Source organism: Symphalangus syndactylus, chromosome 8 (assembly GCF_028878055.3).
Source record: "Symphalangus syndactylus isolate Jambi chromosome 8, NHGRI_mSymSyn1-v2.1_pri, whole genome shotgun sequence".
In the NCBI taxonomy this organism is placed as follows: Eukaryota; Metazoa; Chordata; class Mammalia; order Primates; family Hylobatidae; genus Symphalangus; species Symphalangus syndactylus.
Window position 1 is genome coordinate 60,688,533 of NC_072430.2, and position 12,357 is coordinate 60,700,889.

The window sequence follows — 12,357 nt, forward strand, 5'->3', positions numbered from 1 at the left end:
AGGAAGAGTCACACAGGCCTTAATTGAAAAGTAGCCCTTTTCTCAGGCAACTATAAAGATTAGGCACCAATGACTAAATGTTTGAATAGTGGTTTTCTATTGTAATCCTCTTGAGGCGATACAAATAAATATTTTCTTTAGTGGATTTGGCAGCGTCTATCACATGGTGCGTCACCCAGAGAAAGGGTGACATATTTCATTGTCAGTTCTTAAGCGGTTTGTTCTCTGGGTTCACAGTACATTAGGGTCATTTAAAAGGCTATTGAAAAAAAGCAGGTTCTGAAATATCGTATTGGTTAGAAAGTTGAAAGACCACACTGCTATCGGATTACCACCATGCTGACAGTCGTTAAGGTCTTGCCTAAAGGGATCATGCACCATAATAAAGTTTATTAAATAATAAACTTATTAAAACTGTTAACCCGATTTATTTTATTCTCCACAGCTTATACAAAATTTGGGGTGATAATAAGGCAGCTACTGTATATATAGTAAAGGCTTTGCTTTATAATTTAGTTTAATTGGATTTAAAACTTAAAGTAAATTGTCACGTACTGTACTTATAAGTTACTAAAAACTGGGGTTTGAAAATAAATTAATCTACTTTACTCCATGCTTAATTAAACTTTCTTAATTCCTAAAACTGTTAATGAGAGCATTGATTAAACAATAAAACTAATACTTACTGCAAGCTCATGTGCGGCTGTGATCAGTTCCCCTGCGAAAAAATAATGTAAAACCAATAATTACTATTAGAGAATGACACTCCTCCAAAGTTTTCAAAATCCAAATGCTTGCATTGGGGTTTTGCATTAATTTGACTGGATAAAACTGTAAATCTGTAGAGATTTAACAGCATGAAATAGTCTATTTTCTCCCTTAGGTCTTATTGAACAAACTATCTTTGATAGTCTTTAAGAAGTGGTCAGTGGAAATATAGGTAAATTCTGGTCTTTAAAAAATGCTTGTTTTCCCTCTTCAAAGTTGTATCCACTTGCAAATATACAAATACTGTTGGAGCATTAGTGTAATATGCTTTATTATCCCTCAAGAAATTAGCACGAAAGTCTATAAAGATGCAACCTTATGGTAAGGTAAAATGTGCAGACATCTGAGGTTTGGACACTCCATAAATGTCCCATACTACCCTAAAACTGGCATTTGGATATCTTCTCCACATTAATTGCACTGGATATCTTTCAATGATTTCCAAGTGTTTATTAACTCCAGGTTATTTTGGCAAGGTCCACTGTAAGACATTTTTTCAAACCACTAAATAATATTCCTTACATAGTCCTTTATAGTTCCTCACCATTAGTGACTATTTCTAAAATTATGATGCAGTAATTTGATGCCTATTTGTTAACCTTTTACGTACTCAGAGCACAGGGACTATTTCTGACTCATCCCTGTACATTGTAATACTGTACAATGTAAGGAATCAATATTGATGAATGACTCACGAAAGTTACTAGTATCTATTAGGAAATGTACTACAGTCCATTTCCTATCCTTTCATAGACAGCAATACTCTGCTTTTAATTTCTGTCCCAGCTACAATTTAGACCTTTACTCTCTCTGGCCTGGACTATGGCAACAGACTTGACCAATCCTACTTCAATTCATCTTCATACTGAAATCACGTATAATCAACACCTGCCTTGCCCCATGCCCCTAAACACACATACACACACACACACACACACACACACACACACACACACACACACACAAAAGGCTGGATTGCATCCCTAGTCTAAAACTTCTCAATGGCTGCTCTCTGCTTACTGAATGAAGTTCAGATTCCTCAGCATGATGTTCAAGCTTTCTATGGTTTCAAGGTCCCTTTTCTAGGCTTATATCCATGAAACCTATGTTCCCTCCAGGCAAATCTGATTACCCACTGTTTCTCTGGAGTGCTCCTCTTTTGCACCTCTTCTCACTCATTTTCTCACCCTGGAGTATTTTCCCTAGGATTCTCCCCTGAAATCCTTCAAGGCTAAGTTCAATTGCCACCTTCTCGGTAACCTTTTCTTAGACACCTGCTTCCCCAGCCTCCCCATCAGAATTAATCACTTCTTCCTCCTCCATAGAACCTGCTTGAGTCTATTTAGCACTTTAGATGGCCTTATATTCTGGTTGGTTTTCATTTCTCTCTCCCACTAAGTTTAAAAACATTATCCTATCCATTTCACGATCCTGCCAGGATACCACCACCTCTCCCCTCTGGCCACACACAAAGCAAGCATCAATTCAAGCCATACACACAGATGTTAACAAAAAGACACATCACATTGTCATCCTTGCTACTAAGACACCCCAGTCTTAGGTGACTGCATCATGGAAGCCTTATAAGGGCACCTGAAGACAGATTTAGTCAATTACTTAAGGACTTTTGTGAAGAGATATTCAAGAGCACCTTAGAAACCAGCACAATTTATATCCTAAATGCTTCTTTTTAAATAGTTTATGGTCTCACGATGTCTCAAAGAACTGTTCCCTTTGTTAACTACTGTAAAGGATATGATTTTATAGTTTACTCCATAATGGATTAGCTCTTAAGTCTTTAGCTCCAAACTATTTTCAATTTTTTTGTTCTTGTAATCTTTTTGTGACGAAGCCACCATAAGTTCAAAATTTCAAAGGTCACTACTCATTCTCCTCCATTTAAAATGTATTCAGAATTACATTTAACATTAAGAAAAATAAACTATTTTTCTCTAACTTCTTTTTACCGTGGAAAAGTCAGTGTGCTGTTATTATTTGCAGAGTTCTGCTGCTATAAAGATAAATCTAGAATGTGACAAACTTTCATCAATTCTTATCAAATGTTAAACTAAACTCGAAATAGAAAAGATGTCCCCATTCAAAGCCTCTAAATGTAACCTTGATAAAGATCTAAAGGGAAATACTACTCTTAAATTGATTGTGATAAAGAGCAGAGGAAGTGAATAGTAAAAAAACCGCGAGCTTCCCGAGTCTTGGCTTTCTCCCAACCCTTTACACGAAAGGTTCCTCAGAGTTGTGTCTACCTGCATCAGAATTAATCAGCTTTTTAAAAATGAAGATTCCTTGCCCATACCTCCAAATTCCATCATCTACTAAGACCCACTGGCACTGAGGGCTCAAGTTTCCCAGGTAATTCTGAAGTACGTTCCAGTCTGAGAACCACAGCTTTATTGTCTGCAATACAAACTAATGGCAAGCCCAGAGTTGTCAGCAGATGCTTAACCTTTACAAAAATCAGCTCCCTTTATATCATACTTCTCAATATTAATTAGACTAGATTGTCACACATCACATCTGTTAAAGACAGTATCTTTGAAACAAACTCACATACAAACTAATTGAGTGAAGGCCAGATTCCTACCCCCTCCCCGAAAAGCACCACGAGCACCCTGCCCATATATGAACTATGTGTGCCAAGTGGTACAAAGAATAATTTTGGCAAGACCACACAATGTGATGAATCTATGGAGTAAAATATAAGACTTATCAGGAAGAAGAATACATGCTTTATACTGGTTTTGAGATGTGTTCTGTTTATTGATGAAAATATAATTCATAAACATTCAAGAATAGTACATTCAACATGTAAACACAATTATCAAATATACGATAAAGCAAATTTTCCCCATTGGCATATACTTGGAAAAGTTTATCATTCCCAAAAATGAACATAAAAATATTAGAAGCAACCACTATTTAACATCAAACCAAACAAAATTAAAGCACCTAAAGTTTGGTAACTCAAGGTGAATACACAACTTTATTCTTTTGGGAAAAAATAAAATACAGTATTAATAAAGGCAAGGCAATAATCATGATTTTAAATAGATTTTAAATATCACTACATATGTGATGGTGGATTTAGAAAAGAATTTCATGAAATGTTTTGACGAAAAGTAGAGGTTAAGGGGGCATATTCTGAAGTCAATATACTTGGGTTCTTTTCCTGATTACTCTGTGTGACTTTGGGCATAGCTTAGCCTTAGTTTTCTCATTTATAAAAGGAAAATAATAATTGCACCTACTTTTAAGGGTAGCTGGGAGGGTTAAAACAACAACCCATATAAAGCACTTGGAACAGTGCCTGGCACACAGAAAGTGCCCAACAAACGTCAGTTATTATAAATCTCACTCCCATCCTTCAAACTCAACCAACCATAAGTAGCTGTCAATCTTTTTTTTTTTTTTACAAGTAACAGAACTACTTAACCTCTGAATAATGCTCTCCAGTACCAAAACTCTCACAACTATAAAGTTACTTCCATTATGAAATACCAATCTTGGTAACATGGTACAGAAACTCCCTACTACACGAATGAAACACTATCCCTACTTGTGCAACAGGACCTGAAAGAAGAAAGGTAACAATCTGAAGATGGAACATCAAGGATCTTCAACGTGGTAGGCAGCCCTAAATATTATCCCCACGAATACAACTCCTGATATTCTCACCTGTGTAATCCTTCCCCCTTGAATATGGGTTGGGTTTACTGACGAAGCTCCAGGAATAAAATGGAGAAGTGGTATATCACTTACAGTATTAGGTTACAAAATGACAGAGGTGTCAGATTTAACCCTCCCAGCTACCCTTAAAAGTAGGTGCAATTATTATTTTCCTTTTATGAATGAGAAAACTAAGGCTAAGCTATGCCCAAAGTCACATAGAGTAATCAGGAAAAGAACCCAAGTATATTGACTTCAGAATATGCCCCCTTAACCTCTACTTTTCGTCTTTTCCTTGACAGAAGTCATTTAACTTATGGAGACCCACATAGCAAAGAACTAGATTGCGTTTCTCCCCAAATTGAGCCTTGAGAAGACCGCAGCCCCATCGCACACCATGACAGCAACCTTGTTCTGAGTACGAGCATCTAGCTTAAACGGCACCCAGATTCCTGATTTACAGAAACGGGAGACGATAAACGTTTACTGTTTAAGCTGTTCAATTTGGGGATCACTGGTCAGGCAGCAAAAGCTGCATCTTCAGTCCATAGGTTCACCACCTGAAACTACAGCACTATTCGGACAAAATTACTGGCCATGATATGGCATTATTGAATCCAAAACCAAAACATGGATCTTGTTTCTTGCATCAAATAGAAAACAATTAGTGTGATTTAAAGGGCCAATGAGTCATGCTTTTCTTTTTCACAGAAACAGCCGCACCTGGCTTCCACCTTTTTAAGAGTTCTCCTGCAAATATTCTGCATGGCTAGTTCCTTCTCAATATTCAGGTTTCAACTAAAACAACACCTCTTCAGAGGTCTCTCCTGAATAGCCATTCGGAAGGACCCACTACTTACCCCCACTCTTAATCATATTTCCCTCCTACTGTCTCCATAACTTATCACCAGTTAATACGTTGTTTATTCATTAACTTGTGTATTGTCTAACCGCACTGGGAACACTCGCAATTATCTGTTCGCCACTACTGTTCTTTTGTTTGAAACATAATATGGACTCGGTGACTAATATCTGTGGACTAAAAAAGACTGAAAGTAAATACTCAGGACCAGGAAAAAAGATCTGGGGAAGTGGAGAGGTCGATAAGCTCCACCAAACGAAACCAACAATAAGCCCCATCTCGAAAGCCTGAGAACTAAGAAACCACAACGACAGGGATGGAAACAGAAGTGGGCTCTGGAACACACAACAGTGCGCTGTGCAAAGGCAGGTGGATGGAGGCCCAGAGCTGACCAAACCGAATGCCAAGAGCAGGGGCTAGACAAAGACCCTGCCTGTTCTGGGACCAGGGGAGAGGGACAGAAGGGGCAACCCTGCGAGTACTTTACCGGAGTCTCCCCCCGGTACCGAGGGGGGCAGGGTGAGGGTGAACACTGCGGCCACGGCGGCGAACACGGCCATGCCGCCGCGGATGCCCCCGGAGCGCCGCAGCCCCACTCGGACTGCCCGCCCCCGGGCCTGGCCCCTGCCGTCGCCATGGGGACTCATGGGCCAGTGGCGACCGAGAGAGGAGGACACGGCCGGCTCAAGAACCCAGTGCGACACGGAGCTCCCCAGCCGAGAGACGAGCGCAGCTTGTGTGGCTGCCACGGCGGCTTCCGGGTCGAGCCTCCGCGGGTTGGACCGCACCTTTCTCCGCCTGAGCGCGGGGAGGAGAAAATGCCAGGCCTCCCTTGAGCCAGGCCCTGGGAGTTTTCCCGCAGTGCATCATGCATTGGCGTTCACCTACTTATAATGTGATTTAAGGTTCCTAATCACCGGGAGAGCTTTCCCTTTAAAAAGCAAGCCCGGCCACAGGCCTACCGTCTCCATGGCTATTCCCCCCTTTTATACTGACTTGGTTGGGTCTGACAGAGACCAAAGCAGCGTCGAAAACCGCGAGCGAGGAAGGGCTGCTCCTGCCCCCTACGGCGCGGGGTGGAACTGCACAAAAGGGCCACGATCAGCCAGGAGCCCCTACCCGTGCTAAAACAAAGGGTGGTGTATTTACCGTATGTGCAAAGTAAGCCAATAAATACATTAATCGCAATTATGTATTTATTACGATTTACTACGTTACTATGACTAATTACAATAAGTCTGTGTGCTACTTATTAAATCACTGAGTAATTTTTAGAGAGATTAGAATATGCTAGTGCGTCTTTTTTTTTTTTTTTTTTTCATTCCATAGCATAATGAAAACTCTGTAGATGAGTCGGGAAATTTGAGTTCCTGTATTCATGCAGATAACTCAAACCATGATAAAGGTGTCTCCTAGTTTAATGAAGAGGAGTGTTTTGCTGGAGCTTTCAACACAACAAAGTGGAAAATGAAATTGAATCACCATATTTTACAATAAGCTGTAACGCAAAAAAAGAATCGGGGCTGTTAATAGGACAACCACATAACAGCGCAGTTAAGCTTTTTAAGCTTATGTTTTATTATTAAAGCAATTATCCTGGAGTGGGAGGGGAGGAGAGCAACCCCCATGGAATGTATCTCAAAGACACACTGAAAACCAGTGACAATCTCAAATGTGTTACACGCAATTTGATAGGGACACAGTGACTAAACTATAGAGTAACATATACCTACCTTGACGGTCATGGGGCCAGCATACCTTAGTCTTTTCCAGGTACTTATACAATTTCCAGCCTTTTCCAGGTAATTTCTCAGCTGTACTGTGAGTTCCTGGAGGAGAGGGGCTGTGTGGTAGAGTGCTTCTAAAATGGCTTCCCAGATATCCCTGCCTCCTCACTCACTTCCTGTATAAGCTGCTCCCCTTATGTGTGAGCTTAACCTAAGGATTGGCTTCTATCAATACAATAAGGCAAAAGTGATGGATGTCACTTTCAAGATTAGGTTATGAAAGACTAACTTTCATCTTGCTGGCACTCCCTCTTGTCCTCTCAGATGAAGCCACCTACCATGGTGTAGGCTGCCCTGTGGAAAGGTCCACATGGGAAGATACTGAGAGCCGCCTCTAGCCAAGAGCTGGCAAGGAACTGAGACCCTCAGTCCAACAACCTTAGAGGAACTGAATCTAGGCAACACCATGTGAGGGAGCTAAGAAGTGGGTCCTTCCCCCACATAAGCCTTGAGATAACTATAACTCCTGTCAAGAGTTGGATTGCAGCCTGTGGATGACCCGGAAGCAGAGGACCTAACTAAGCCTCATCCAGACTGCTGTCCTACAGAAACTGCGAGATAATAAATGTTGTTTTAAGTTGATAAATGCAGGGTAATTTGTAAGTTATCAGCAATAGATAACTAATATAGGCTGCCTTAGTTTTTGTTGATAGTTAAGATAGGCTGTCTTTGCTGAAAGAACATGCCAATGAGTAACCTTGACTGGGTCAGGCATATACTTCTTTCCCTTTTTATGCATTTCACTTTTGCTGATGAGTTTTATTTAAAATTTTTTATTTTGGAGGGGAATAATTCTTTGTCCATGTTTGGGAGGTAGAGATCAGTGCTGGAAGTACAAATTTAGGAGTTGCTCATGTAAGGATGATATAAATGACTAACTTGATAAGGTGATAGTGTAGAGAGAACAAGGTTGAGGTCTAATGTCAGCCCATATTCTCATTTAGGGAATGGCTGGAGAAGGGGAGAGAACAGTGTAAGAGAATGAGGCACCACCAGAAGCTAAAGAAAAGTCGATGAAGTACATGTGGTCAGGATGTTACAGAGAGGTAAAGGACAATGAAGAGAGGCACGTCTAGATTTTGTGAAGCTCAAGTGTATAAAACTTGGAGAATTATCTGTAAGCAAACTGATATAAAACGGCAGATACAGAATTAGGCACAAGATATTGGAAGACACCTGGGCTAGAGAGGAACTGTGAGGCCTAAGCTTCATTAGCTTCATGGTTGTTTTCCTTTGAAGATTAAGAACTTCCAGTTCTCTGTTTGTGTCTGACTCTACCTCTCAGTAAGCATCTGACTATTCCTTCCTCCCTGGAAGTATTTTCTTTTCTGGCCTTCATTGATAGCACACTCTTTGGTTTTCCTTTTATCAATGGCCTCCCTGCCCTGGCTCTGCTTCCATCAGTCCTCCAAATGCTGGAGTATTCCTGGGCTGTTCTAGACTTTTCTCTCTTTCTGTCTTCTTTCCCGAGATGATCATATTGAAGCTTTAAAGGGCAACTATGGGGCAATATATCTCAAAATTATACCTCCTCTGCTTCTCTTTTCTAACGACCGATTATTTTAAAAAACCCAACTGCCCCCCGACCTCTCCATTTCTATGTCTAAATAGCCTGTCAAACCTGATGGACTTTGTCTAATTTCTACCATATTTAAAATGATGCCTGGCACAAATTTGGTGCTAAACAAATATTTATGTAATAAATGAATACATGAACAATCAGAAATCAATGGTATATCCGTTAGGGATTGCATTTAGCTACTAGTGACAGATCCTGCTACAGTATCTTAAACATTAAAACAATCATTCTCTTATATAAAAGAAGTCAGAAGTCTGGAGGAAGTCAATCTGACACTGGCTTGGCAACTCCCTGATTCCACTAGGGACAAAGCTGAAGTCCTCATATCTTTCTGCACCATCTCACTCAGCTTACATTCTCAAGGTCATCTACTGATCCAAGGTGGCTGCTAATGCTCCAGACATTACATCTGTTCTTGAGGAAGAAAAAGAAAGAATGGGAAGAGAAAGGCCTGCTCCAGCTTTTTAAAAAAAGAACGCTCAAACAGGCCCTTCCGTGCTGTTCCACAATTTTGCTACATCTAATTGGTCAAAATTGAAGAACAGGTCATTCCTAGGGGCAAAGGATGCTGCGAAATGGACTTTTCAGCTGGACAGTTTGACTAGAATTCTATTACAAAGGAAGAAGGGGAGAATGGATACTGATGGGCAACTAGCAGGCTCTGCATGGTTGGATTTGGAGACCTGGAGGTATTTGAACCTTGAAAGTTCAAGAGGTCAGCTTCAGTAGAGTAGTATATATGGAAACAAGGTACCAGAGGGCTAAGAAGTGAGCAAATGAGGCCGGGCGCGGTGGCTCACGCTTGTAATCCCAGCACTTTGGGAGGCCGAGGCGGGTGGATCACGAGGTCAGGAGATCGAGACCATGGTGAAACCCCGTCTCTACTAAAAAATACAAAAAATTAGCCGGGCGTGGTGGCAGGTGCCTGCAGTCCCAGCTACTCGGTGAGGCTGAGGCAGGAGAATGGCGTGAACCCAGGAGGCGGAGCTTGCAGTGAGCCGAGATTGCGCCACTGCACTCCAACCTGGGTGACAGAGCGAGACTCCGTCTCAAAAAAAAAAAAAAAAAAAAAGAAGTGAGCAAATGGAAGACATGAAAATAGAATACATTTGCAAAAAGTTTGGCAGTGAAGGGAAAGAGAGAAATAGCATGAAAATTCACAGGGATCGAAGTGTCAAATGAAGATTTTTGAATGTCTTGTTTTGTTTGTAACTCAAGGGAGTATTTGGAGAGAGATAGTGATGAAGTAAAGATGTACAGGTTACTGGAGAGGATGGAACCGAGGAGGACAGAAGAGAAGGGTTGAAGATAGAAAATGTTAGAGATAAAGAGAAAGATCTCATGATGTCTCTCTTTACACATGATATGTAAACAAGCGATGGTTGGACTTGATCCTGAGGCAGACCAATAAGACATACAAGGAGTATTGATTTATTGTTTATGCTCTACATCATTCTATGATGGCTTAGAGTTAGCCACTACAATACAAACCATAAAGCAGAAAAATATGTAAATAATTTGGGATTCATCCAGAGAAACAGCACTAGTAGGAGACCTATGTATGATACAATTTGTTGCAAGGAATTGTCTTATGTAATTGTGAGGGCTGGCTAAGTAACTCTGAAGCCCATAGCACAGGCCATTAGAAAGGGAAGACTGGAACTCTTGGGCATGGCAGAAAGCTGTTGTCCACAGGTGGAAGTTTGTCTTTATCAGGGGACCCATATCCCTGCTCTTAAGGCCTTTCCACTGATTGAATCAGGCCTAGCAGATTAACTATGATAATCTCACGGTTTTGAAGACAACTGAGGCCGGGTGTGGTGGCTCATGCCTATAAACCCAGCACTTTGGGAGGCTGAGGTGGGAGAATCACTTGAGGCCAGGAGTTCAAGACCAGCCAGGCCAACATGGCAAAACCCCATCAATACTAAAAATACAAAAAAAAAAAAAAAAAAAAAAAAAAGCCAGGTGTGGTGGCGTATGCCTGTAATTCCAGCTCCTCAGGAGGCTGAGGCACGAGAATTGCTTGAACCTCGGAGGCAGAGGCTGCAGTAAGCCAAGATTGTGCCACTGCACTCCAGCCTGGGTGACAGAGCAAGACTCTGCTTGGAGAAAAAAAAAAAGTCAACTGATTATGAACTGTAGTCATGTCTACAAAATACCATCACAGCAACACCAAGATCCGTGTTTGATTGAAAAACTGAGGAATGTAGCCAAGCCAAGTTGACATATTCAAAGAACATCACAAAGGCCAGGGAACACTCAATTAGATACAGAACATCAAATTGACGGAAAGTAAATACATAGATCCGTGGCCCCATGGTACCCTAAATTTGGCTCTGGGAGTCTTCCTGGGATTTACGGCCAGCATCTAGCTTCTGTTGAAACAAAGGAGGTGGCTCCTCATTATTGCTGAGCAGAGGTGGACATTCCACCTACCCGCCGGGCCTCTGCTGCTGCCTCTCTGCTGCGAGGTGAAGGAGTGCCTCGTCACTATTCCACTTGTGGTTTCCACTAGCACCACATGGTTATGGGGGTAGGGAGATGGCCTCCTTTTCCTTGGACAGTGGTGAAAGTCCTGACTCTCACTAGGCTCCCTCTGATACTACCCCAGAAGGGAGGGAGAGGGGGACCTCATTCTTTCTGGGCAGGGGTGGAAGTCTAAGATCCCCACGTGGTCTCCACTGCCACTGTGGAGAAGAGGGATCTCCTTACCACCCAACCAGAATGAAAGTTCTGGCTTCTTCCTTTACCTTCTTTGACATGACCCTGGTCGTATGTGGAGGCACCTGAAGAGGGTAGAAGTCTAGGCTGCCCACTCAGCCTTCCTCATGGTTTATTCTTTGGTTTTGCCTACAGTACAGTGATTGTTTTCTAAATGTATCTGTCTTGCCCCTTTCTTGTTCTTTTAGCTAGAGGAACGAGGATTTTTGGTGGGGCTTTTTTTTTTTTTGTCTGGGCCCATTGGCATCTCTGGGTTGCTAGCTTCTTTAGCAACCAATCTGTGATATAAGAGAGAAAAAGAAGTCCAGAGACCTCACCACTCTGCTGTTCTTCAGATTTCAGAGCTCCTGCCTCAACTGCCTTTTTTTCTTCACATTTTGAAGTCTCATTATCTTTGCTTTATATATAATGTCCAGGGTGTTTAGTTGTACTTAGCAAGAAGTATTCAAAAAATATACCTATTTCATCTTTCTGAAAGCAAAAGTCACTCCTCTGTTTTATTCTTTCTGAGCATTCAGAGTAGCTTCACAGACATTAATGCACTGAAATTCACCTACAAATTACAATTTAGATGTCTAATTCCCCCAAACCCCACTTGATATAAAGTCAGTGTCTTAATATTTCTATTATCAGTGAAATTTAAGGTTAGAAACTTTAGACTAGAAATTAGATGCCTAGAATACCAACCAGTAATCCATCTACAATAGGAAAATACAAGAGATACAAGTATCCCTGTCAAATGCCTCAGAATAGTAATTTTAAACATATAAATGTATTAGTAACCAAAGGAATTTGAAATAAAAATAAATGAACGCCATTTCCACCTTTAAAATTGTCAAAGGTATTTAATAGATATGGGGGATTCGTGATAAGGGAATTTGGTATAATATTTTAGAGGTCAATTTATCTATGTGTATCAAAGATTTGTAAAGATATTCATATAATTTGACCTA

At 41.0% G+C, this 12,357-nt stretch overlaps 1 protein-coding gene across 9 annotated transcripts in view; it reads right to left on the reverse strand.

Moving 5' to 3' along the window:
• The window catches only part of TMEM260 (transmembrane protein 260), a 311,795-nt gene that overhangs the window by 72,227 nt on the left and 227,211 nt on the right, over positions 1 to 12,357 (reverse strand). For 4 of the 9 annotated variants that reach the window (XR_010122353.1, XM_055289269.2, XM_055289270.2 and 1 more), the window contains exons 1-2: positions 5,802 to 6,082; positions 687 to 718 (exon numbers count right to left, since the gene is read on the reverse strand). Coding sequence is in view for 6 of the 9 variants with exons in the window: in XM_055289269.2 (XP_055145244.1) it covers positions 687 to 718; positions 5,802 to 5,961 (192 nt within the window). In the remaining 3 variants the exon portion in view is untranslated. Of the gene's footprint in view, positions 1 to 686; positions 719 to 5,801; positions 6,083 to 12,357 lie in introns of those variants that run through there. The other 5 variants (XM_063645547.1, XM_063645546.1, XM_063645549.1 and 2 more) reach the window with 2 other exon arrangements.